This window comes from Manacus candei, unplaced genomic scaffold (genome assembly GCF_025592945.1).
Source record: "Manacus candei isolate 608988 ecotype Guabito, Panama unplaced genomic scaffold, ASM2559294v1 h1tg000060l, whole genome shotgun sequence".
NCBI classification, from domain to species: domain Eukaryota; kingdom Metazoa; phylum Chordata; class Aves; order Passeriformes; family Pipridae; genus Manacus; species Manacus candei.
Genome location: NW_026138108.1, coordinates 4548272 through 4575941, shown reverse-complemented (window position 1 = coordinate 4575941; position 27670 = coordinate 4548272). Strand labels below are relative to the sequence as shown.

General features: G+C 42.1%; 1 protein-coding gene across 3 annotated transcripts; it reads right to left on the bottom strand.

The window, feature by feature from the left end:
* Window positions 1-840: 840 nt before the first annotated feature.
* On the bottom strand, window positions 841-25548 carry TNNT3 (troponin T3, fast skeletal type). 3 transcript variants are annotated; one of them, XM_051804090.1, is made up of 16 exons: window positions 25443-25548; window positions 23661-23672; window positions 22763-22779; window positions 21701-21746; window positions 21129-21143; window positions 15068-15079; window positions 14659-14679; window positions 10459-10477; window positions 9604-9649; window positions 8687-8803; window positions 8270-8347; window positions 7901-8014; window positions 7588-7697; window positions 6649-6739; window positions 6056-6096; window positions 841-1239 (listed from the first exon to the last, which is right to left on the bottom strand). In XM_051804090.1, exons 1-16 carry the CDS (start codon window positions 25531-25533, stop codon window positions 1191-1193), a joined length of 879 nt encoding a protein of 292 aa, XP_051660050.1. In that variant the 5' UTR covers window positions 25534-25548; the 3' UTR covers window positions 841-1190. The 3 variants fall into 3 exon arrangements, with proteins under 3 accessions (XP_051660050.1, XP_051660049.1, XP_051660051.1); XM_051804089.1 differs by lacking the exon at window positions 6056-6096 and adding an exon at window positions 3741-3781; XM_051804091.1 differs by lacking the exon at window positions 14659-14679.
* Between the last annotated feature and the right edge of the window lie 2122 nt (window positions 25549-27670).

The following is a 27670-nucleotide window of genomic DNA, read 5'->3' as shown; positions in this document are numbered from 1 at the left end:
AACAGATTGCCCAGAGAAGTTGTGGATGCTTCATCCCTGGAAGTGCTCAAGGCCAGGCTGGATGGGGCTCTGAGCAACCTGGTCTAGTGAAAGGTGTCCCTGTCCATGGCAGGGGGTTTGGAACTAGATGATCTCTAAGGTCTCTTCTTACCTAAACCACTCTTACAAATCCATGACGCCGCAGCATGTGCCAACAGAGAGCCGTGATGTACATGTAGGCACCAGAAACAGGCTGAAGAACCATGGGGGAGAACCACCACCCCTAGTGGACTTCCCTCCAGAAGGGTATTTCAAGGGTTGGCAAAGGCAAGAGGCCCTACAGAATAGCTCGCATCTCAAATTTGGTAACAATCATTTGTGTTTTGACATCTACATTGAATTAACCAAGTAATTCACACTTCAGTATTGGGCTTTAATATTGTATGCAGGTTAATGGCCCAAATAAATATTCTAATATAATATTCAAATGTGTCATACTCTATTTTGCACTGTGATTCATCTGCATCTATGGAGAGGTATGTGCTGAAAACTATCACTTCTAGACATTTTGCCCTTTATTCCCAGTTCTCTGATTTACTTATTCACTCAAACTTTCAAGTCAATTTCAACAACATTTGGCACCCAGATCATGAGCTCGCCCGGAAGAGTCGGGTTTTGGTATCTGCCTGTATGATGGCTGTAAAACAGGACCCTAGTCCTGGATCTCTGTTGAAGATACTGAGCCTCATTCTCAGTTGTAAAGCCAGAACAAATGATATTAAATAAGGATTTGGACCAACTCCAAAATCCTTGAAAAATGGGATGGTGGTAGATAAAATATGAAACGCCACTCCAGAGGGCTGTCATTGGAGTAGGTACTGGTTGTGCTTTATTTACAAAATCCAGAGATTTGTACACAGCAATCTACAGGAGAGCATAGGGCTGGTATGAGGAGGATAAAGGGACATGTTCAGCAGGAATTGAAAATGCCAGCAAGGAGTCATCTCAGTTCCACAGGGAACCTGCTTCCCCTTGAGGAAGCCACCAGACCCCTCCAGGAAGAAAGAGAAGAAAAGCAGCAGCAATAGCCAATCCAGGCTGATGCGATTTTTGTTATCATTGAGGCGTGAGAACACAAGTGATCGGTGAAGGAAGAAAGAGGAGACCAGCAAGGTTTCAGCACACCACTAAAGGCCATCCTGCCTGGTTCTTTACTTCCAGCGCCCGCCAACCTTGCCCTTGGCTCCTGCCTTCTTGCTGCTACAATACAAAAAGAAAGAAAAACATGTCAGTATGATGGAAGTGGTGGGGCTCTGTAGCCACTCTGCATTTCTGACTATTAGATTAGGTTTGAGCTGCTTTCACTTCTAACAGGTTAGGCACACCCGTCATAGACCACATCCTAAGAAAAATATTGTAAATACTGTGGAAAGAGATTCCCCCTGGGGGTCTAAGTGAAAGACCAGGATGTGCATGCCTGAAAGAGGTGGATCCTTCCAGATTTCCTGCATTATCAGGGCAGAAATCCAGGTGGTCTCCAAACTAAATGACAGGCCTGTCCAACCACAGACTTGATGTTTTTCTGAATGCAAATCTGCTATGATCTGGATTTTAGGATTTAGAGCTCTTTTTGGAAAAATTTCCTCAGTATCAAAAAGCTCTGATCAAATTCCCCAGATGCTCTAATCATCTAGTAGTAGAGGCAAAAAGCTGAGCACTAACTTAAATACAACTAAGAACTGCTCTGCTTTAGCAAATGCAGAGCGGCTTCTCATTTATATCATGAAAGCAAGAGCCTCCAAAGAAATCCAACCAACTTTTTAGGCCTCCTCTCAAATCAGTATCCCTGTCTTGCTCATGGTGTGTGGGAGCAGTCCAGCTAAACTCCCCACTCAAAGCACCTGAGGCAAACCCTCTCCAAGAGTATCTTCTTGCACACAGAAGGGCAATCCTACATGCAAGCCACTTACCTTCTGACTGAGAAGCAGACACACCTGGAGTCAGCATGGGGCTAGGTGTGAAGTTAGTTGAGTTAGATTCTGCACTAGTTCCCGTTAGGAGCACCGTGGTTTATGGGGCTTGGCACACCCCCAAACCTTTTCATCTTACACACACACTGATGAGGCTGCTTCTTGAACCAAAGCACATGCAAACTGGGGGCAGCTCTTTGACACAGAAGAGCATGGGGTTGGGGGCCAAGCACAAGGTGGTGGGGCCTTGCTACCAACAGGGAGGCCTTCTTCAGAACCACTGGTTACTCAAGGAGCAGAGAAACATGGGGATGTCACATCTGGGGAGATTTTTGTTGTGCTGCCCCATGGATTGGTTCAAGAGCACCAGCCATATTTATCGAAGGATGTAGCACAGTGACAGAGACATACACATGTGTATACTTTACCTTTTGACCAAGATAGGCTTGGTCTAGTTGAAAAAATTTACCTTTAATGTGAGAGAGAGCATGCTTTTTCTGCTTATGTTAAATTAATCTCAATGTCCCTTTTGCCGGTCTTTCTGAAGGTTCAAAATCCAGTTTAGTAACTGCATAACTCCTCAAACAAAGGCAGAGTCCTTTTATCTCCACAAGCACCTGTGATGTTTGATGTTATGCCTAACCTTTAGACTGTGCTTAAGGAGCCTTAATAACATCTGAAGCAAAAGACTCACTTAATCCTTGTATAACACGTTAGCAGGCAATGCTTTGGAATGATGGTGTCTAGTCTGGATAGAAATTTAAGCACACAGAAATCTCATGAGCTGTGGACTTCTCAGTGCACCCTTTTCAAATGATGTCCTGAGAGAGTATCATGTCCTTTGGGGGAGCAGGCATGCAGTAGCCTGTTGTGGGTGGTGTGGTAGTGCCTCTCAAGAGCAGCAATGTCCAGCCAAACCAGGGCATCCTTCTGCAGCTGCACATTCTGCTGAGATTTATCAGCCTACAGCTCTGTACAGAAAATACCACGTGAAGGTCAAGCATTACATTTGGCATCCACAGACAACCAAGCCCCCAGTGTTCCATTTATCTGTTAAAGCAGGGTGCCTTGGGGAAGTGGGAAGGTAGTGTCTGGTCACTCCTATCATTCAAAGATGTCACCAAAGACCACTGCTTCATTCCTGGCATGACTTTGCTAAGATACAGAAGCACAGAGAAGATCAAATCCCACCACTGGAGAGCTCTCCTCTTTTTCTTCCCTGCAGTTACTTCTATGTGGTTGTCAGTTTTCTATGTCCTAGCCCCCAGGCTTTGTCTACACCTGGTCTCTCATAAGTTCATTAAAAATACCTAGAATAGTTAAAGATATAAAGCTCAAAAAAGTCTAGTGAAATAGTCTTGTAGTGAAGGAAAGTGGGAGAGAGATGATGAGTGAAAAGAACTCACTACAGTAATCCCATGATGTTAGTCTTGTTACACACCATTCCTTGTAATCTTAGCAACCACTTGTTTACCCTTTGTAAACCAGGGTTGTATTCCCTCAAGTATTCAAAGCACCTTGGTCAGGTGTTTGAAAAACCCAACAATAAGCAGATGACAATTTTGAAGTCAGGGTGTGAAGAAACATGGGGTTTTTTTTCTTGTTAGGTGTTACATTCACTTCAGTTTCCCCTTCATTTTCTCAATGTGAGGCAGGATGGAAGTCGCCCTTCCATCTCTAGCCTCATTCCATTGCAACAAGAAAATGTCGGTGTTGAGGCTGAAGTGACTAATTTGAACACTGAGAAGATATCCCCAATCCAGTAGCTAGGAAGGGGATATAAGTACTTACTGCTTCTGGGCCTGATCAATCCGGTTCCTGAGGGTGACAATCTGCAAACAACATATATGACCAGCGTTTTTAGAGATCAAGAAACATTTTTCCCCCAAGGAGAGGGGAGTTTTACCTGCTGAAGTGCTGGAATCAGGTGCCTATAGTAGGAATAAATACTTCCTTTGAAATAAAAGCTCACCCACAGTTGAAGGAGAGAAATGTTTCTTCTTGGCAATAAATCTGCAAGTCAGCTTCACACATCAAGGGAAAGAGGAGCTAGAATTTTTAACCCTTACTAGAAGAGTTTTACATATTCAAACTAATATCCTATGAACTCACATGTCAAACTGTAAGCGAATGAACCAGAATGAGTTCTGCCCAGCTGGAAATGGATGCCTCCATCATCTGCATGTGGTGACCTCACCTCCTCACTTTTCCCTTAATCCTACACATTAGGAAGTGTGTAAGCTCAAAGAGCTTCCATGGTCTTTGGATGAGGACCTCAAGAATGGAAGATGGGTGTCACATTCTGCTGGAGTATCTTTGCTGGGCTGGCAGAGCAGGAGGCTCAGAGCTTGCAGCAGTCACCACCTTCCCAGCCATTCATCTGATAAGAGATGACTTTTAAAGGGGCTGAAGAAAATATTCAAGGGGAGTCTCAGGAACAAGAGAGGAGAGGGTTGAAGTGGGGGCTGTGAAGACCTTCCCAAGCTCTGTTGATGACTGCAAGCCTTCAGAGTGTCTGTCGTACCAGATGAAGCATCTCTGTTTAGCTGTGAGTAAACTGCATATTTCAACCTGATGCATGGGAAACCAAACACCTATCTTGCACAGGATGAGTACCTTACGGCCTGACTTAGCATCTCAGTCCTGGTTGGTAGGCCTAGACTTGCTACTGAAATCCTGAGACTCTTCCAGCTCAGGTACTGGAAAAGCCCACAAAAAGACTAGGGTGTGATAGAGAGCCCTTTTTTGCCCCTTCACCCTCTCATTTGGAACTGAGTCAGAGTTCTACTTCTTTTCCCTGAATTGGAAAAATGCCTTTGCCAAGATGTACACTTTGCATCTGCTTTTGGTGCAATTTTAAGTTCTGCACTGACTCTGCAGGTCCAAGAACTAGTGACCCAAAATTTGAATATTTGAAGTCGCACTTGACATTCCCCACATGCAAAAGAAGAAAAAGAAAAGTCATACATTCAGGTTGTCCCAACAGCTGGTATTTCCTGGCTCATGTCTTTCCATGGCAAACAGAAAAAAAATAAGAGACTGAAACATTACCAAGAACACAGTGAAGGACAGATCAACAGATCACCTGCTTTTGTACTTACTCGTGGAAGTTTTATTATCTGCCTCAGCAGTCTAATTTTTTTTTTTTTTTTTGCAACCAGGTATTTTTCCTGAGTGTGGAGGAGAACCAGTTGTCTTCAGTTTGACTCAAAAGACTCAAGACTTACCTTCAGCGATAACCTTGTGATTGTGACTATAACACTCACTCTCCAATGAAGCACCAAAGAGCAACAGACACTAAAGAATGGCTCCATTTCTGTGTGTCCCAGTTCCTTCCTTTGTCTCTCCCTTTTGCATCCTTGCTTGTGTTTCCTTCATTCTCTTTGCTATTTTCACTTACCTTTCTCCTCATTTTTTGCTTGCTATCATCTTCCCTTTGTTCTTTCAACTTTCTTCTCCCATCTTAGCTGTGCATTTTCCTTCTGCTTTCCTCATTCTTTGTATTTTTTGTTATTTTCATCAGTGGGCACCTCTCTCTTTGTTTATGCAGAGGTTTCATTACCAGATCATGTACCCATCCCCTGGCACTGCCTTATTTCCTGTTTTTCCACACCCACTTGACCTGTTATCCTTAAGCTAGCCCTCTCCAATACTTTGGAACTGGATAACCATGTGCCACAAGGTAAAGAGGCTTTCTAAACCCTATACTATTCTTTTTTGTGAAGTCCAAGCTATTACACAGGTATCCCTAAGCTTTCTTGTGTGTATCCCAGGTGCATCAGGGTGACACCCCATGCACACAATACCAGAGGTTTGGATAGGGAATTATTTTAGATGTGCATTGGGTTCCATGCTCACTTCTTCAGCCACATCCCTGTTGGACTCTTGACTCTTTTCTAAATTACCACTTTATATCTTCTCAAAAAATGGAAAGGGAGAGAAAAAGGAAGTGAATGGAGAGACACCAGATCCAGTTTCTCTTTTCTCTCTGCACTTGGAGCCAAGCGCCAGTTCCCATCTGGCACCTGGCCTCTGACCATGCGGCAGGCTCATGCATTTGGTAGCCTTTGCTGCTGCTGTTACACAGGCAAGTTCATTGTACTTACAACTTGGAAAGCTCCTCCAGCCTGCAACGCATTGTTAAAATCTAAGAGAGATTGAGATAGTTACATTGGTGTTGCTCACTCCCTGTCAGCATGTGTCTGTGTGATTGGAAATTAAAAGGAGAGCGAGACAGAGAGAGATCCGGTAGGATTTCTCAGCCACTGAAACCTGAAGTGGGTGAGTGCAGCCCTATCCAGTGCCTTTGTGAAGGAAACATGTCCACTTCCTGTTACCGTATGACACTTCAGTCAGATGCTCCTGTCTGGAGACAGTTTTCAGTGACTCCAGAGAGCTCAGCCCACAGGTATTCTGTCTGGGATGGAATAAAACTCACAACGTTCAACGTTGAAATCAAGGATGGATGTAAAAATACTACTTTGCAATGGAGATTAATGAATTGAGAGTTACTGAATTTTCAGGCCACAGTTACTTATAGATAAACAAGAATGAATCAAATGTGTTTCAGCAGAGGGCAGGGAGTCTATTTTCCATTGGGAGACCCAAATGATGTCACAACATGGCTTTTGCCAGAGGAGTTACAGAGATTTTTACATTTTGGACCCAGTGCCATTAGCAAAATGGTCTCTCAACTCACCTCATATTTTTTCCTCTTGATCTGCTCTGTAAAGTCATATTTTTCAGTCTCCAGCTGATATAACCAGTCCCATAGCTCCTTGGCCTTGTCCCTGTGTGTTTATGGGAAAAGGAAGATGGGAGAAACATGACATAAGATATTTTCCATGGTTTTCACATCACTAGTAACCAGGCTTTTTACAGTTTATTTAATGCAGTTCACACATCTTTCTGTAAACCCTTTCTGTTCTCTGAAAGCTACTCACCATTTTCAAAGCCACATTTTCCCGCCTTCTCACCTGCAAAGTTTTTAGACTTGCAGTCTTGCATGTGTCACACATTAGCATAATTCCCCTAATTTTCCCCCTAACTCTTACTGAAAGATAAGACTCCAGTGGAATCAGACCAGAAGGAAGCAGGACTCTGAAGGTCACTCAGATTAAGTAGAGCAGCTGCCATTGTGCAATCTTATCTGTGTCAGGGCTGAGGTGAGCCAACTTCATCTTTCAATCATGTGTAAACTCCAACATGTGCAGTCCAGACTATCATCTGATGGCTGCTCTGCACAGAATACTCAGATTCCAAACCTCCAGCCTTCATAGAGATCCATATTCATACCTTAGCAGCTTTAACTCACCCCTGGGAATGTTACATATACCATTCTGTAGGCTTGTTCAACTAATCTCAAAGCTAGTCCTGTAAATGACCAATCCTAACTAGCAGGAGAAGCTAACTGAGCTATGCCAGGACCATGGCTAGATGGCTATCAATCCATTTCAACACTTCCTTACATCCTCATTTCCCCTCCATTCTCCACATCAAAGAAGGGCACAACTTCACCATGTCCTGTGATGAATTTCAGGGAAGACCCCCTCCTCTTCCTGATTTGGTCACTAGAGAAGACTCCAGTAAGACCAAAGTTGCATGGATTACATTCAGTAAATTAGGATAAGCTTGTTACCTCAGCTTGTCTTCACTAAGGTGGTCAATGTTCAAGGGCTTGCGCCTCTCTGCCAGGATCTTCTTCTTTGTCTCTCTAGCTGTCTGCTTCTTTCCTCTCTTCTGATCAGCCTGTTTTCAGAATATTAATTAACATCAGACTGCAGAAATTAAGCCTGAATGAAACCATTTCAGCGACAGAGCATGTAAGACAAGCTGCTGGGGATCCAAAAGAAGAAAAGTTGGGCTGTTTTCTCAATTCTAATAAAGCCTGTTTCCAGCCAACCCCATGATTTAACGTTTTTATGTTTCATCCATTGATACATGATTTTTACCTTAGCCAGATAACTGCTGTAATTTGCACCCATGGAGGACAGAGCCTTCTTCTTCTTCAGATCATCCTCAGCTTTTCTCTTGGCATCTTCTTCCTCTCTCCGTGCCTTTTCCTCCTGTGGAGTGCAACACACAGAGCAGATTACTCTAGGGGATACTCCCAGCTTCCCCAGCAACCAGCGTCACTGCGGGGAATGTGAGCAGAGAAATATATTGATGAGAATTGGCAACTCCTGTTTTCTGCCCTTGTTTTAAAGAGGGTGGTCATTTCATCTTTGGACTGAGACAGGCAGAACCTGCAGTTTTTCCTGTCTCTAGAGATCTCCTCCAATTTGATGTTGGGGCAAGGAGAGGGAAGCAAAGACACTTACCGCAAGCCTTGCCTGACGCTCCTTCTCCTTCTCAGCCCGGATTCTCTGTTGCTCTGCTCTTTCAGCTCTGCGCTTCTCCTGCAAGAAACAGTGGGAGAGGCATTGGATCATCACTGTGGCTTTGTCTGCCTCCACTATTACACACCACTGCCAAGAGCTTAGTTTTGTAAAGAGTGAGCCACCTTCTCCCTTGCTAGAACATGCAAAAGGGTCTCATGTACAATTCCCAGATATAAAAAAAGAGGCTGAGAGGGGACTGATGTGGGAAAAGGCCATTAAATGGTGACTTGAGCAGTCACTTCTGTATATGGCAGTGCAGCTTTCAGTCAAGGTCTGTCAGTGGACTAATGGATTGAGCTTCTCATCTACAGATGATCTCTCAATCTAGTACAGGGAAATGGCAGTTCAAGGACTCACAATTCTCTCCTTGAGGGCAACAAGCTCTTCCTCTTCCTTTCTCCTGGCTTCAAAGTGGCTGTCAATCAACGCCTGCAGTTCAATCAGATCTTTGTTCTGCCTTTTCTTTTGGATGTCCTAGAAGAGCAGGAAAATGCATTAAGCCAATATTGCTCCAGGAATATGCCCTGGACATTCCCAGCACCCTGCATATACACAGAGAAACAAAAGCAGAAAGTGTCTGTAGATATCCATGGATATCTATAGGATTATCTTAAAAGGCTGTTGGTGCAATCAATGACTCATTCCAGGTGACAGTCAGAAGCCCAGAAGGGTAAAGAATCCAAATCTCCCATTCCCCTATACCGTATTTTATCCTTGCTTTGCTTACATACCTATCTTTGCATATACTTAGCTTCCTCCTCTTTGCTTTGGAATATGAATCTTACTTAGAAAATATTCCTGCATTTTGGGCAAAGCAAATATTTCTGTGGAGGTTTTCAACACCAGAACTTCTTCAATTTTCTATCAACTTTCTAGGAAGGTATTTGGATCTCTCTTTTTTTATTGTAATTTTAGCTAGTTTTTCTCAGCAATAGTTGAAGGCCTGCAACTTTCAAACCATTTACAAGGATGGGACAAGGGATCTGAGATCTCCTAAAGCATTTGCTTTTTCCTTCTTATATTGGCTTCAACTATTCAAGGTGGAAAAAAAAGAAATACATTATTTTAGCTGAGTCACATTATCAGTGAATGCATCCAGACAGCTTCAGGGAGCAGAGAGCAGCCTTTTACTGAAAACAAGTGGCAAAGCAACCATACTTTGGGGTCCTTGCCTTTATCCTCAGCAGCATCCAGTACAGAAGGAGTTATGTGGGTTTGCACACATGTGTATGAATTGGGTACAGACAAACACCGCCAGTCTCAGGAATACTTACATCAAAATCTACTTTCTCACCCTCTGGTATTTTAGGAGCAGTTAGTCTGCAGAGAGTCGAACACAAAACAAAAAGAAAATAAAAGAAAAAGGAAGGATTTTCATCTTAAAGAACAGGCAGCTTTTTAAGTAGCATGTCCTGACCTCACCAGACCTGCCCTCAGAAACAATGCTGATAAGTAGGAGTGTTGGTGGAGATACAGAGGGGTGAAACAGCAAATCAATGGCAAACTACTCCAGGATAGTACTAAGGAGCACTGTCCTTCCTGGAAGGCCATGCAGGTCAGGTGCTACACCCAAAAACCCTTTACACTTCCAAAGCCTATGGTCATTCCCTACCACATGGAAAGATGTTGGTCTGTGAGGCCGTCTGCACAGTGCTGCACACTCCGTTCTGGGCAGCCGGCAGAGCGGGAAGGGAGGGTGCTGGGGCCCAGACCCAGAAGGTTTATAGGAAGCTTTAGTTAAGCTTAACTCAGCCCAGCCCAACATTTGCCACCCTTCCTACTGTCAGCAATCCTGGAGGGACAGGTAGTTTCCCAGCCGTGGCCTCTCAGAGAGGATTTACTCTTGAGCTGCCTGTATTTTGGGGTACTGTGAGAACACTGTATCTCAGACAGTTCACAAGCTGTCTGATTATACAAGGAACTGGTCTTAAGATCCAGACCAGTAATTGCTGCTAAGGCATCCTCTGAAAGAATCAGACATCCTGGAAAGGCATGCAGGAACAGATGGATGTTGCATGAGGGAGAGCTGGATAAAGGCTTCAAGTGGCCATTTGCCTAATAGACAATCTAAGAGCTTCTGCTAGACCAGAAAAATGATCCCAGGGTTCTGAAACTCCCTGCTTACTTACTTTATTCTGGGCTTCTCCTCTGTATTTGGAAGGATGGAGCAAAACAGGAAGGGAAAAAGAGGGAAAAAGTTAAAACAACAGAGATCACGCCAGCTGTTAAAGTAAAAGGAGGGAAGGGAAATATGATCTTAGGGGAAACATCCCAGAGAAACTGGTTAAATCTCAAGCACTTCCAAAAGAAATACACACACTCACACACCCCTTTTGCTAGGAGTGAATCTGTTTTTACCCTTGAAACAGAATTTGGCAGAAAAGAATCAAGAGACTGTATAAAAGTCTCAAATATAGCATCTGGAAAGCAATGGTTTTGTGTAAATGCAAAATTACTTTCCTCAAACCATCCTAACCAAAGCTCTAAGGAGGATAGCTGGGCTGGAGGATAGAAGAAAATGTTGCCTTTTTCAATCGGCACTTCTTTTGCTAAAGGCAACCTGAATTCACAGTCATCTCAGTGATAACTAGGCTTTACCAGTTTAGTTCAAATTCCTCACTTGGAGGCCAGGACGGAAAAATCTTTATGACACACATTTTCTCCAGGTTCATTGGCTTCCAAGACAGCTTAAGGCACATGTCCCTGAGATACCTTGGTGCCATGGGAAGATGCTTATTCTTCTGCACTGTGTGGTGCTCCTCAAACCCAGCTTGTAAAGGCCTCTCTTAGCAAGCATCCTCTCCTGCTGAGGTACATGCAAAATTCCCATGGGCATCAATGGGAATGATCTTTTCATCTCCAGGAGAGGCATAATGCCCTGATAGGCAGGCTAACCCATTACAGAGACTATCACCTTGGGTCCTCTGGCTGTCAGAATTGTTCCCTTGCAACAAGTGACCTTTCCCTGGCTCTCAGAAATGTGCTGGTCTTATGAGTTACTTGCTTAATATTTGTGCTTGTGATCAGCTCCCATCCCTGCTCTGCTTTTTAAACTTTAGTTATTAACTCCAGCGTAATGCCAGCAAGTTCAGCACTGTTATTCTCACAAACAGAAGTAAATTAAACCTATGTGTTTTTTCTGGCTCATTCTCTCAGAGACCTAGGTTGACTTTCATAACCACACACTATATTCGAACTTTCAGGGATGCTGATGGATTCTGCAGTACAAGACTCTCCCTGTGTTGGCTCAGTGGGAGGAACTGAGGAAAAAAAGCTCACAGCCTATTGAATCTGATTTAAAAAAAAAAAAAAACTAACCAGATTTGTAAAGTAAAAGTAAAAACAGCCTCCTCAGGAGTGGGTACATGAGGCCTGTTATCAATATCATACTACAGAAAGATATTACATTGTTTCAAATGCTTATTTGCATTTTGAGACTGATGGAGGAAATATGGAATAGCAAATGGAACAGAGTAGAATAAAATAAAATGAAACATTGGGGTGTCCTGCACAGGGCCAGCAGTTGGACTCAGTGATGCTAATGGATCCCTTCCAACTCAGCATATTCTACAATTCTATGACTGTAAGAGGAAAAAATAGCAAAAATCTTACACTGGAAAATATTTAGTGGAGGAAATCAGTTGTCAGATTGTTGGATAATAAAAATTTGAGAGAGTGGTTGGAAATGGATTACTGAGATAATTAAAGGAAAATACATGAGAGATGCGTAAAAGAGATCAAAAATCAACCTTTCCTTTCTCTAACCCTTTCCCATTTAAATTTCATTAATGACATTTTGGGGGGGGTAGACTTTTCTCATTTACTGCAAGAACTCCGCCTACCAAAACATATCTCAGCTGAGGCCTCTAGATGCCAGAGCGAAGCTAATAAAATAAACAGCAAGTAATTTGAAAAGTATTTTAGGCCGCTCTACTATAAAGGAAGTCACAAATTGCTCCTGAAGAAAAATACCATTAGCATGCTTCTGTATTTCTCCAGTTATATTTTTAATTGTTTTGCTTCTCAAATAGCCAGTGAGCTTCTTAACACATTAGTTAAATTGCCTTTTACCTGGAGAGAGGAAAAGTAATCATGATTAACCAGTCTATCAGGGATGTTATTTACACAGGATTCCCTTCCTTCTTGACACACACAGAGAATTTTCATCACCATTCCTGTTTAGCTTAAAGCTGCCAGTCAGTAACACTTCAAAGAGAAGGGGGGGGGAAAGCAGACAGGAAATGACTGGTTTTGTTTGTTGACCTTGGTTGCCAGGATCAACACCTGTCTGTCAAAAACTGTGAAACTGGTTTCAGCTCCCACCGAATCAGCACTTTAAGCTTCATTAAACCAACAAACAATTGTAAAAATAAAAAGAAAAATTAAGGTTAGCTGTTCTTGAAATAAGAATTCTAGTTAGAATACCTAAAGGTACCTCCAGAAAACCAGAAAAGGGGATGTTTTATTAAAAAGCAAACAGTAATAAATCTGTCCTTTGCAATGCATGACCCAGCATTGATCCATACTGTATGCACCAAAAGCAGCCCAGGGATGGGATTTTTTTGAAATGCCCCTTCTTTCAAGAGTCAAGGAACTGGGCCAAAATTTGTTGACAAGTAGGAATTGCCATAGCAAATTCCTGTTCCTATGGTGGATTTTGACATTCTGGTCATTCTGACTATGAACCATGGGGCTGAGACAAAATCCCCACATACAACCCTGCCAAAAGAAGGCAAGAGACACTGGAAATCCAAGTTCACTGCCCTGGTGATTAGAGAATCTCTGAGTTTCTGGTTTCCAAAAGGCTAGCAGAGGGAGGGGACACACCACCATAAATACCACCCCGCTTTCTTCTTCCCAATCTATGAGATATTCACACGTGCTCCCCTTCTCTGGGAATCCCTCTGAACTGTCTTTACTTCACTCAGAAACCCCTTAACACCCTCCCTTAATTCCACTTCTCAGAAGCAGCATATCTAACTCACACTGTGTCCTTGGGAAAAAAAGAAAATCAATATGCTATTAAAAATAAAAGGAAAGAATGAAAAAAAGAAGGATAAAGAGGGACTCAGGAAGGTCCTCAGGGTATTTCCCTAAATTAGAAAAAAAGCCTGAAAAGCAAGCAAGAAAATTAAAACAAATGAACAAAAAAAAATACAAAAGCAAAACAAAACAAAACAAAACAAGGTAGCACAGAAAATTCAGAGTGTTTTCAAGTGATGTTGGGTTTTGTCTTTCAAAGCAGGTGGCTGGGTGTTCTAGGGGCTGGGACAATCAGAACAGAACTGACTTCAAAGGCCTCTAAAACTCTGTGACAGTCTTTCTATACATTTAAACTGTCCAAGTGGGGGGCTAAGTTATCTTGCCCACATACAAGAGCAAAACATTTAGATTTGGTCCTTTAACATGTGTACTCCAGCGTCCACTCAGCCAAGTATTACAACCAGACTATCTTAAGCCCATGGCCTGCCCCACCCGTCTGAATAAATTAATCCACATTTGATGTTTGGCACAATTTTAAATGTGTGGCTTGGGCAGAAGTTTAAATTTCTGTAGATTCAGACCTGGAGCCCATGATCTGCTCAGGCTGAGTGAGGATGGCATGTCTGTGCAGGGCTCAGCTCCATTTTCAAGTATGCCATATGATCTAAGAGATGCTTTCGTAATTTTTTGGGGATGAAGAAGTTTTGCTGATGAGAGCTATAACACAACAGGTTCCAGCTAAAAGACAACTCCAGAGCAAGCTTCTGGAGTTTGATTTTCATCATCTACTATCCTGAGGAGGATGTAGAAGTTTCTCAATACACTAGTTACCCCCCAAGGGTGATTGGATCTGCACAGTGAGCGATTCTTTGCGGCAGAGATGTTTTGGCCCAGTTCCTGAGTTTAAATTCAAGTGAGGAACAAAAACAGACACAGAAAAGAAAGTGAGATGTTAGGAAGATGACTTTGTTGTCCTAAGACAACACTAAGCTACCATCATTGTATTCGCCTTCTTCAGCAGCTGTAGGTTGAAGGATAAAAGAAAAAGAGAAGAAGCACAGTAGTCAATTCACAACCAGCACTGTTCTGAGAGCAACTGTCCCCACTCCCTTCCTGCTATGCTGGGAACCTTAGACCCTCTGGAGATTGAACAAGAAGAAAAAAACACCTTTTTGGTGACCTGATTTGGCAAACATACGGCCCTTTTCTCCATGTTCATCCAAATCCATCCAGAAGGATCATTTCCCTCCCCTACTCTCTTTGCTCTTGAACGAGTTCAGTGTTTTTAGCACTGTTTCCCCAGCACTGAAAGAGAAGAAGGTTGAGTCTGTAGGCACATCACATACCTTCCTCAGGAGCTTCCTCTGCTGTTGTCATGGTGCAAGCAGTGATGGAAAGACAGGAAATAGAAAAAAAAAAAAAACAGAACAGATATTTAAAGCTCTTGGAATCCTGAGAAAGAGACCAGGGAATGCATGAAGGGGGGAAAAAAATAAAGGAATTAGTGAATTAAGGGAGAGAGAAAAGGTATCTGGAGAGACTGTCAGGAGTTAAAGATGCTGTAATGTTAAAGTAGTAGTAAGCATGGAGGTTAAAGGAGAAGAGGGCTGCAAATAATCATTGTGGTTAATATTTGTTTCTCTTGTTTTGTTCTCTTCTACCAGCCCAGGACTCCTGTTCTCTCTCTCTCAGACACACACATACGAACTTTCGTGTTGCAACTAGATGGAGTAAACCAGAAGTCGTGTCACATACCTGGCTCATGAACTTCAGGTGTGAAGTGTCATGGAACAAGTTGCGATGGAAAGCAAGAGAATGAGAACGAGAAACCTATTATTTCACACACCAAAAGAGCTTTTGAGCCAAAGGGGAGGAGGGGCAGAGAGGAAAAGGGGAGCCAAGAACCAAGTTAAGAAGTAAACCTGAGGTAAAATAATAACATTTGAAATAACATATAAACAGAAGACACAAGTCAGGAAAAGTGAAAGAGGCAAATTTGTGATAATAGTGCAGTGCTTAAAAAACACTTCTAAGCATAATATAACATAAAGCACAACCTGACAGCACAGTGTACCAAGGTTTACCTTGATTTGAAATATGCACATGAACATAGTCATCACTTTCAAGGTGCTATTGGATTCACCTTTTACTGCAGCAGTATTTCAGCCATTGGAAATAAATACAGTGTGGTTCAGAAACCTGCTGAAATGCCTGCCATAACTCATCATCAACGTTCAGCTAACCTCCAAAGGAGATCAGTTCCCTTCTAGATCTATGGCTCAGGCCATTTTCTTCCTTGAGGAAAACTTTGATGTCTATATAAATGTACTGCTGTTCTTCACATCCATTTGCAATGCAGAATTACAAATGGATTACTTCATAGGAAGAAAACGTTCATTAAAAGTCTGTGCAGGCCTACATGTCATTCTTCTGGGATTTGACAAAACAAGAATAGATCAGCAACGTGAGTTTGCAGGGCAGATTTTGCTTTTCAGTCATACACACAAACCACTGAATATTTTGCAAAGCAGGCATAAAAATAACACAAAATCTCAGAGCATTTATATTTTCTGTGTACAGTCAATGGGCCAAATTCTGCCCCAAGATTTGAAATAAATCCTTCCCTATAGGAAGAAACATTCATTCTCATATCACAGTGCAGAATCTAACCCATGCCACAAGGACAGTTTTTGCTGAGCTACTCTTTCACAAGCATACATGTGTTCACCTAGTTTTTAGTAAAATTTTCGTGCAATGGGTAAGTTTCCTCCTCCTTGGTGCTGATTACGCTTTACTGAGAAAAAATATTTTAAACTAAAATAGAACCACCCCAAAGGCATGCAAGTTACAATCGATCATTAACTAATAGGTTGTTATCCCCTGTCACCTTGTATTCACACCACCATCATTCACACACACCATCCCAGCAGACAGACACTGGGGAGTTTAGAAGTTAAATCACATACCTGGAGGGGGGGCTTCATTTAGTAGGAAGTGTCAGGGGAAAAACACAGGAAAGGAAGATAAAAGAATTAGAAATAAGTTATTCAGGAGGGGATCACCTCAAACTTTGGTAAGACTAGGCTCAAGAAATATCATTTGCAGACCAGGTTATAGGGATAGACTGTTAATAAGAGTAGAAAAGGAGAGTAATTACAGTGGGATATGAAGTAGACAGGGAGGAGATGCCATAGAAACAAAAGATAAAGGGAATTTGAATGTTGATGAATTGCAACAGTTTAAATCATGCAAATATATAAACCATGGGCAAGTACAGTAACACCGGTGACCCTTAAAGTTGAAAGAAAACATACCCGAGAAGAGAGTTTTACAAGCATGTAGCGTTACCTAGATTTCAGCTATGTACATGCCCTTTTAACTATCAGTGCTAGCATGAGGATGTGAGAATTACTGCAAGAAGGTGCTGCTTTGGATGTATCTCTATGCCTGCATCTGAAGCTCCACCATCTAAGAATCCCTGCTGGCAGATTCAGGGCTTAGCTCTGCAGAACTGGAAATATTTGTGTCTACACAGAGCTGGTCTCTGCTGCAAGGGACTAGAAACTGCTCGAGCCGGCGTGCCAGGATCCTGCTGCAATCCACTCCCTGTGAGTGGAAGCAGCTCAGGTTTCTGCAGCTCAGGTATCTGCCCTCTGTCCCAGCTGTGGTGTAGTCACAGCCCCAAGAGTTTTCAGGGGCACTGAAAAGTTTCTTCTAAGCTTCTTAGAAGGTGACTTTTCAGTTACAAACAATATATATACTTTCTTACAGGGAAAATAAATTTTAGGGAATCTTAAGAATGGATTGATTCTTCATGATTCTGGTTTTCTTCAACATCTTCAAATTCCTATGTACAGGAATGCTTCAGATTAATACATAGGAATTTAGATGTCACAGACATGCGCTTGGTTACATGGAAAGAGTCAACAAGGAAAAATAAAGGAATTAGAGCAAGAACCCCACAACAGCAACAACACTGAACTTGTGCAGGCCAAAGTTGTGACTTAGATGATGTGGTAGGTAAAGACAGCATAAATAACAGAGAAACTAATGCAGTTTCATGCAGTTATATGAAAATCTAGGATTGTCTCCTGACATAAAAGTTTTCTGTTAAGTTTGTTATATTTACATTGTCTTTATAAACTTTTGGTTTTGTCGTGCTTTATGTTATAGAGGGAAAGGAAGACTTAGGGAGGGTGTACGTATGGCTTTATTGTTTATCAGACTATGTTAATACCTTCTGTTTTTCACAAATTTCAAGCTCATACATCTGTCAAAGCTAGAGACCAACACCTGAGTAACGAGTAGCAGTTCGATAACTATCAGGGAGAATAGGTACAGAGCCAGGCAAAGCAGCAGGGATGGAAGCAATGACCTTTAACTTGTGCAAATCGAAGTCAGCAAAATCTTAGGTGCAGATTAACAGACAAGAATGAATATGGTTAAAAGGAGAAGAGAAAGATGTGAAACAAGAAGTGACAAGAACAGAAGAGATGTAAGAAGCAGTGCACAGATGAATGTTGAAGTATTCAGTCATGTAAAAATCAATCAGGTAGCTTTCACCAACCCTGGCAAAAGCATTGATCTGGTCTGAACTAAGAGGCTGGTCTCCCTCTGTGGACAGCAGAGTGAAATAGCTGGGGTGAGTGGCTGCTGAGATGTGACTGCTTTAATAATGCTACTCCAAATGGCACAGAATAATTTTCATGGACAGTTTAGAGGATGCTGCAAGTTCAGTTTCTGTTTTTCCAGGTAATAAACATTAAAACATTCCCATAAGCACTGTGAGATGACTCTGAGTCCGGTCAGTGGCTATTATTGCAACTTACACATTGAGATGTTTGTCTTCAAAAAATGTTATTACATTTTTCATGCAGCAGTTAGCTTTATCCTCATTATTATGCATCACAGAGTGGGGGAAATTATGACTGGTGGAAGGTGTAAGGAAGCTGCAAGTTTCAGTTTATCATTAATATTCAATTTTTATGTTTATTTCCACCATCTTTGAATTCCTGAGTATAATATTAGAGTTACTGCTATCATTTTCCAACAGAAATCATAGCTCAATTAAATTTCAATATTTCAGAACTCACATAGATTTAGATAAGATTTTGGTTAAAAAAAATAGAAACTGTTTCACAACTATAAAAGGTTGCAGAGATATTAACATCTCCGGAACAAAACTTTTTCACTTTTTGCCTGGTGGCACTCTCTCATTCCAGATTTGTTCTTGCATTACACTATATATACCCCACATTATCCATAAAGGCAATGCTTCACAAGCTTCTAAAATAGAATTTTCATTTCAAAATTTGGAAATCTTCCATAGAGGAAAGAGGGAAAAAAAAGTTGGAACATAATGTTTTAACTAAATAAAAAACATATTTTTCAATAGCTGTCAAACAAGGCGTTCCTCCTTTTTTTCTTGTCTTTCTCTTTTTTTTTTTCTTTTTGGTTGGTTGGTTGAAAAGTTTCCATTTTGTCCCAATTCAGCACATGACCCAATTGTGAAATTGCCAAGCAGAATTGAATTTCCAGAACACAATAACCCTTCAGATTGACGCAGAGGAATTCAGAAGTCACATACCTGGTTCATGGACTTCTTTAAAAGGGAAGTAGCAGGGAAGGAGATGTAAAAAAAGATAAGAGAATTAGAGCAAGAAACAGAGGATTATTAAAAAACCTTAGACTTTTCTTAGCCAGGGTGGAGGGGTTAAAGGGATAAAAATCATTAATAAGATAAGTGAGAAACAGAGGGCACATATTGATGGCAATTAGAAAATCGTGGAGGAAGGAAAGGGTTGTTGGGATATTAAAGATGCAGATGACTAATACATATATATTCATAACGTTATATAAATCAAGTGCCACTGGTAGCCTTTGGTTGACAAAACATTATTGTATTTAGAGCAAGTCCATTACCCATAGGTCTGAATGTGCAAGAAGGGTATAAACAACCCGCTCTTATTCATGTGCATAGAAATCCCAGCCACTGCAGAAATCAATGGGCTCGCAGGAGCTGGCATTGATTTCCTTAGTGCCCAGGATTTCACCACTGGTGTGTAGGACTGCATACTGATGTGGGAAGGTAAGTATGAGCATATTACTGCTCTCCAACCTGCAGGATAAAGCATTTGATGAAAGCCTAGCTGGGCAAGCAGAGAGAGGCAGGCAGAAGGGCAGTTGAAAGGTAAATGGGTTTGGGCTGCCAGGTTGATGCTTTAATAAGCATGACCTTGTATTTTGCTAATCACACATATTGTCTTACCAGAACTGAACTTTAAAATTCAGCTTATAAAATTAAGTAAAAATGCAACCCTGCCACCCCCATTTTTGCATAATGCACATTAACCCAGAAACATACCAACAGTTATGGAAAAAGCAAACACTACACCTTTTCTCAAGTATGCTGCAACCAAAATGATGCCACTCGGTGCCATCCTTAGTCCAAAAGAAAGCTAGGTGTGACATGGTGCCACTTGTTGCTTATGACTTCAGGTGCAAGTCCCATCACCATACATTGCTGCAAAAGGGAGTTCTGCCTCTGCACAGTGGTGAGAGGACAGGAGGAAGAGGTGCACCCAACTGAGGGACACAGCATTGCCACAGGACACAGCTGTCCCACCTCTAACCCCGGTGTATGGCACAAAGGAAATGGGTTTGGAAACACTCTCCTTGTACCAACTGGTGTCCATACCAATAGCCTGGTTAGAGACATCAGGTGCTGGGGAATACATAAGCAATGCCCAGCCTGTGCTTCAGACATTGTTTCCAAACAGCAGTTAGTACTTATTACTCATCACACTGCTTATCCTACAAGAGCAAAGCAGCAGAGGGTATTTTTGCATCGTCTCATCTTCAACCACCTCCAGAATTCCTGCGCGAGTTACCGCTCCAGACAGAAACAGAGGAATTCACAAGTCATGGCACATACCTTCCTCATGAGCTTTAGCGTGTGGGAAGAGTCACAGAGCAAAATGCAAAGGAACACGAGAGCGTTAGAAACATCAGAACAACTTTTCACTTGTGCAAAATGGAGGGGGAGGGAAAGACCGAGAATACGTGGCAAGGAAATAAAATGAATACGGATATGAAAAGCAGTACTGGAAGTGAGGGTACAAATGATCTGAGATATTAAAAACATAAAGCTGATTTAAGCAGCCGTATCAGATGACATTTGTCCTATGCGCCCGTTCCAGCAGTCCTGCATAAAGCCCGGAGCAGCATGCTGTTTCACAACCCTGACACTTGGATTTATAACCTGAGGCCAGCAGGTTTTCGGGGGCTGTAAGTACTGCCATGAGACAGTGGTCTAGAAACTCCATTATATGAACAAGAAAACCATCTTTAATCATTTGCAAAGCTAAAACATCAAATTTATCACCATTTGCTTTATACCACAGGGTTTAAGATGAGAAAAATATGTGGAAAGGCTACTGTAAGAATGTCAGCCAATCATGAGCACATCTGCACATCGTCTGGAGGCCAGACCCACCACGAATGGTCCAAAATAAGTCTCCCAGGGAGACCCAACCAAACTCAGAGTGAAGGCTTTTCAACATTCATCCTTTTAAGAGGTTTACATTTCACAGAAGTTTTCAGGCTTCTTTTTCATGCAACAATGACCACATAGCATCAGCAGTCAATGTCAAGACAGAACATGAAGGAAGACAGTACAAAAAACAAAATGGTAGCAAGTTTTAGTCTATATTAATATGCCTATTTTTAACTCCTGTTTTCTTTTACCATCTTACGGCTTACTGGCTAAACCAGAGCTTACTCTGAAAGACGGCAATTCAGGAGTCATGTCACATACCTTCCTCATGAGCTTCTTTAGGTGGGAAGAGCCACAGGACAGGATGGAAAGGAACATTATGAGAAATACAGTGTTACATAAGCTGACACTACACAGGCTGAAAACTCTGCTCAGAGGGAAAAGTTTTACCCTAGTAAGGGATGTGCTAATGGCCAGGAGGGGAAAGAATTTGCAGCATGTGTGGTTGGGAAACAACTTCACCTTCATGAGAAGGAAAGAGGCAAAGACATATCAGAGAGGGGAAATCTCACGGTAAGCTCAAATAATACATGCTGAAATTTCTCTCTAGTTCCAGTTTTGGAGGAACAATTCCTGCCATTGCCCAGATTGGCTTTATGGTGAGCTCTGCACAGGTCAGGAGGGGCAGTGAGGCCAGGTTACCCCTTGGACTGAGACTATTCCTGTGTGTGAGCCTCTGCGAGAACCTGTCACAGAGGTGAGGTAGAAATCAAAGACAAAGGGAAGCAATAAGGCAAAGTAACTGGGTCCTGCTCCTCTTTCACCACCCTTGAATCCCCACCACCACCAACAAGGAGATGGCGGGGAGCAGCTTGGAAGGCAATGGCACGTACCTGCCGGAGCAGCTTCATCAGGTGTGACATGGCAGGAAGCAAAAGCAATGAGATGGAAAACAAGAACAGTTAGACTAAAGAATGTGTGAATTTAAGAGGGTCTAAAAAAAACCCACAGAGGATATGAAATAGAGAAACAGAGGATGATGAAATGGAGACAGGTGACCAAAGCGCACATAGATACAAGAAATGTAAAGCCTTCTGAACTTGGATGCTGTTAAAACTCTGCAAACTGCTCAGAGTGGGTCTCTCGTGGCACTATAAACAGGTTTACCCCTGTTTAAAATATGCCCAAACCATGAAGCTTTGCAAATGCAGAACCGACACATCCTTTGGTTTCTTGTACCTGAAACACCACATCCCAAACCCCTCGAGTGCAAAGGGTGGGTTTCTGTTCCAGCCCCTCTTCTGCCCTGTCTGTCCCCCCTTGCTAATGTTGTATGGAATGTGAGGAGCCAGCTGGGGTTACTTGCCAGCATCTACGTACATATAATTATGCCATACTGTTTATATTATATATAATATTATATATTATAGTTTATAAACTTATAATATATACAATATACTATATATAATATGACATATTATAGAATATGTGCTATGTACCATAGGGTTACACACGTATTTTCCACAGATGGATTCTGACTTCAAAATCCATTTGATCATGATCTGCCAGGCCACATAGGAGAAACCAGTTGACACTTGATAGAAACCTTTCTAGACAGACCTCAGTTATTCCATGGCACATGTTACAAATACCCAGGGCTAAAAATCAGCCTTAGAGACTGCTGTGGCTTAGGTGAAAGGATGATATCCACATTTCCCCTGCTGCTCCCTCCCCAAAAACCAGAGCAGAGGTGTCTGCACAGATACTCAAGGATTTGGGGTACCCTCAGTGAAACTTGTGCAAGGGACAAGAAAAGCCCTCTGCCTGCAGGTAGTTTGTCACAGCATCTTTCTCTTGCCTCTTGCTTTCTTCTACCACCTTGCAAAATCGAGGTGCACATCAGCACCAAACTCTGCTGCAGGAACGAGCAGGGCTGAGGTGCTGCTTCACATACCTTCTTCCTGAGCCTCTTCTGTGGGTGGGAAACGTCAAACAGCAAAGGAAATGGGAGGAGAAAATTAAAACAAGGAATATGTTATTGGAACATTCTTGAGGTTTGCCAAGCTCCCAGGCCATTATGGGCAAGAATACACAATGATGGAATTACAGGGTGAGAGAGAATTAAAAATAACATTTTTATGGGGACATTATGGGGTTATAAATGTTACTGAAATATGGGAATATGACCACAAGTGAAAACCACATAAAAAGGCATCCAATATTTTATTCTTTATTAGAGCTGGCTAAAATTTCCTAAAACTGGCTTTTGGTAATTTTTTAATCAAAAATAAAACTGCTGTATTTCTTTTGCTTTACATATTTTTCTCAGTTGGTGAAAAAAATTCACCAACATTAATCAATTTTTGAAATTTAAAACAAACTCATTCCCAAATTCTAACAGATGAGTATAAACTTTGCAGGTGTCCCCTCCCTTTAAAAAATTTAAGCTTTTGGAGAGAAAAGAGAGGACTTGACACTGCTGTGCCAAAAAAGAGTCAAGCAGTTCAGTAAAAAAGGTAGAAGAAAACAAATACATATATATTTTTTTCCACATACATATATGCATGTATATACACGTATATGTATATAAAAATATATGTGTGTGTATATTATATACATTTTTTTATACATACATACATATATATATATATAATGGTTTGGTTTTTTAAACAAAAAAAAAAGGCCACATTTCCTACCAGCTCAATAAATGACATCAATGTCCATCATTGCATTGATGTCTATGGCTCAAGACCAAATCTCAGCCACTGAGTGTGAACCATTTGCTCTGGATTTCTGCACACAAATTCTTCCTCCACACTGAGAGAGAAAGAAATCAAAAGCCATGTCACATACCTTCTCCCTGAGCTTCAGGTGGCAAGTGTCATGGAACAAGAAGCAACAGCAAGCAGCAAAATGAAAACAGAAAACTGTTAGAAACTAGTATTGAGGTGAGTTAAGGCCTGGAGAAAAAAAAAGGTAGTTAGAAAGTGATGGAGAAAAGTTATATGGAAATGAAATGGATGACTTTGGAAGAGAAAACAAAGGTCAAGCAAAAGTAAGGAGCATAGAGAAGATACACCTCAGAGAAGATAGTCATGCAGATTAAAAAACAAAAAACAAAAACAAAAACAAAACCAAAACAAAACAAAAAAAAAAAAAAAAAAAAAAAAAACAAAACAAAAAAAAAACTTGGAAGGCACCTGCCGATCAATTTCATATCAGTCATGAAATTCTTGAAACCAAAAAGTAGACAGTTAGGGAAGAAAGTAAAAAAGCAAGAAATGCTTTTCCTTTAAGGAAAGTTTGTCTGTAGTTACAACACCCTTTGCTTGCTCTTTTGACATTTGACAAGACGAAGGATGGAGCATGAATAACACCTTCACCTTCCTGGCTCTGGCTCTGCCACTCCATGCAGGACTAGAGAAACATTATGATGACTGAAGCTCTACAATCCATATTTTCTTTCTTTCTTTCTTTCTTTCTTTCTTTTTTTTTTTTTTTTTGAGCCCTCAATCCCTTCAGAAGCAATGCCAGGAATGTCAGTACCTTATGGCAGGAACTACTCTTAACATGGTCACTGTTCCCACCACCACTGATGGAAATTTGTCCATTGCAGCAAGTTGTAGGAATCCAGGACAAAAACAACCAACCAACCAATCAAAACAAACAAAACCACTAAAACCACACACACAAAACCCCAGAAACAAACAAACAAAAAACCAACCAAATACAAAACCCAGCTGTGTATAAATTCCCAAAAGAGACATTTCTACACAGAGGCAAGTCTCTCTCTCTCAGTTGGTCTCATACCCTCCACATGCAAATATTCGACCTCCAGTATAGGGTTTTGCTCTTGACCCCTTAGAAGATGTCTGAGACACTAAGGGCAGATCCTGGGACAAAGTCCAAGAGTTTGGCCCTTCTCTCTGTTCCAGACACCCTGGGAAAATGAAGGATGACAACTGGCAGCTACACTTGCCTGAACTTAAGCCAGTGTGTCTAAAGTGCCCAGCAAAGATAGTGATACATCTCCAAAATCTTCTTCTCCCTGCTGCCTACAAAAGGTGAAACAACTTGGGTGAGAAGGGGTTTTCATGCTCCATCTTTCCAGATCAGCACTGTCTCTCACAGCTTGTCAAATCACATTTTACCAGTAAAGGTGTGTTAAAAAACTTCATCTTTGCCAGTTGGTTCTCTGCCTTGCCTTTTCTGTCCTCAGCAGTGCCCTGTTGGGTTCTCCTCAGGAGCCAGACAACCTGTTCTTTTCAATTTCAAAATTTAAACTCAATCTGTGGACACTGTCAAAATGAAAATGGCAGGATTTCACCGATGATACGTTGTGTGGGCTCTGCACCAGTCCCTGCTTTAAAAGGTTCCGAGTTTATGAGCAGGTTAGTCTCTAGTTTTTTCACCATCCCCAACAGCTCATTCAAATACTCCATTTCACCATAACGTGAAGGCTCTGCACGTCATGGCCTCAACTTGAATGATTTTTTTGTTTCCAACTGGTTTACCGATAAAGTGTTTCAGATCACCTTTAGCAGCAAGCACAAAAGAGAAGGGTGAAGTATAGACAAGGAAAAGCAGGACCAAGATTCAAAGAAAGATAAATTACATTCCACTTTTTTTTGTTACCTTCTTCTTCGTACTCCTCTGCATTGAAATGGGAGAGGGGGGAAAAAAAGCAGACAAATGAACCGTCAGCCTTGACACATCGGTACGACATTACCCACGGCAGAGCCCTTTGTGCTCACAGGGATGCCGGGCAAGATGGTCCCTGAGAGGCCACTTGCAAATCAGCAAGTAAAGTAACAGATTAAATGACTTTGAAAATAAAAAAGAGGAGTCATAAAAAGGGGAGGAAGGTGATACAGCATTGATTTTTTTTCTTGGGCAAGGGGAACTCAGGATTATATACGCATTAGAAGGAAAAGGGTAGCAGAGAGGGCCCCTGAGAATAAGAAAAGCTTCTATGTATATTGCATGTGTATATTATGGGGATTTATATTTTAAAACAGAAAATATTACATATACACAAGCTTCAAAATAAATTGCCAGCAGATGGCAGTGCCCCTACAAAAACTAGAGGCGTCCCCTGCAACCAGGGCATCAATGTGGGGCTGAAACCCCACAGGCTGCCCCCAGCAAGAACACGGCCAGGCTGCTACAGGTAGTGTAAAAACACCAGAATCTGGTGACAGTCAGACAGACAGAAGCACAGAAAAATAAACCTCAGATTTGTCTAACTGTACCAGCTGACACGGCCAGACAATGCTGCAGGCTTGCATGGAAGCAACTAGAGACAGATATAAGACTTACCCTCTCCTTGTTCCCTGTGAGAGAGGAAAAAAGGATATTGAAACTAGTTAAATATTTGTCCCACTCCATATTGTCAACAAGCTTTAAACCATATACTGAAGCAACACAGTGTAGCATTGTTTAAAGTCTATTGTTTCTTCTTTCCCCCCTTCTCTCTGCTCTTCCAGGAGATATTTGGTTTTAAGAGTGGTAAAGTGACTCGGCTGGAGTTTTATTTTAAATAGTGTTCCTGATTCTGAGGGTGCATATGAATCCATATCCAGGAATAATCCTCCACCCCAGGGCTCTAATGTGATACCCACACATGAGTGCTATACAGGGGCTGATAAAGGTGGACCTCAGCCCCAGCATGCCAGGCAAGCCAACCTGCAGCCAAGGGCCCATGCCAACCCAGATGTGCTACAGGCTCCCTGAACCCTCGGGCTGTCTAATAGAAATCTGGCATAAAACAGATGCTGCTCAATGTTTCTCCCACGGCTGTAGCTACACCAGTCTCATGGTCTGTTCCCATTCCTTGCCCACACTTCCCAGTTTCTCTTGCTCTACCATCCCCTTGCATGAAACCCAAGCCTCAGAGCAGCCCTGGGGCCAGATCCCAAAGGAAAGACATGTTAGTCAGTGATTGCTTAAAAAAGGCACCAAATTTTATCTTTAGAAAAAAAATGTTAAGAGCTGGGCAAAACGACACAGGTTGAGCTGAACTTATCTCCTAGCAGAGGAGAGGACTAAATGACCACTGTCATGTCCATGATTCCTCTGATCCCATGACTGCTCTAAATCTCCCCTATGTACCTACTGATGCATTAATGTCAAACGGTCCCATAGGGTTTGGTCATATTACTCTCGATTTGTTAAACCAAGGCAGAAAGGGGCTCCTCCACTGCACTGTGTATTTCATTCCCCCTCCTCCAGGGGTAGTGCCACAGCCACTGAGGGCAGGCTGAGCTGGGTGGAGGTGTTTGGGGGATGTCCTGTGTTGGACAGGGAGGAAGTCAGGTGAACTTCCATGGGTCTTTCACACTCAAAGTCAAGATGCCCCCTCCTCAGTGCCTTGGGGGGCTTCAGGTTGTGCACAGAGCAGCACCCGGCCTCTACTCTCTGCTGGGATGCCCTTGCTCCGCTGCATGGAGGAAGTTGAGCCAAAGAGCACACACACAACTTTCTCTCTACTTACACTTCCTCGGTATCAGACATGTTGGCAGTGAGTTTCTAGACAAAAAAGGAAAAGAAGAAAAAAAAAAGTGTTATTAATGAGAGTACCTCCTAAAAATTTCCAAGGCAGAAGCAGATGGGTTGACATTTGAGGACAAAAAAAGACGGGCACCTGCTTTCCCACACAGCAACCAATCCCCCACCAACACTGACATTTTGGGAGAAGCACAAATCTTTGCCAGCCAGGTCAGAGGACAAGGAGAGAGGAGGAGGAAAACATCATCTGGAAAGACATGTCCCGTCAACTCAGCTGTGTCCCACAGGGACTGGAGGAAATCTGGACCTGGCTTTAAATTACAAAACCTCCAGAGGGAGACAGGCACAGGCCAGTG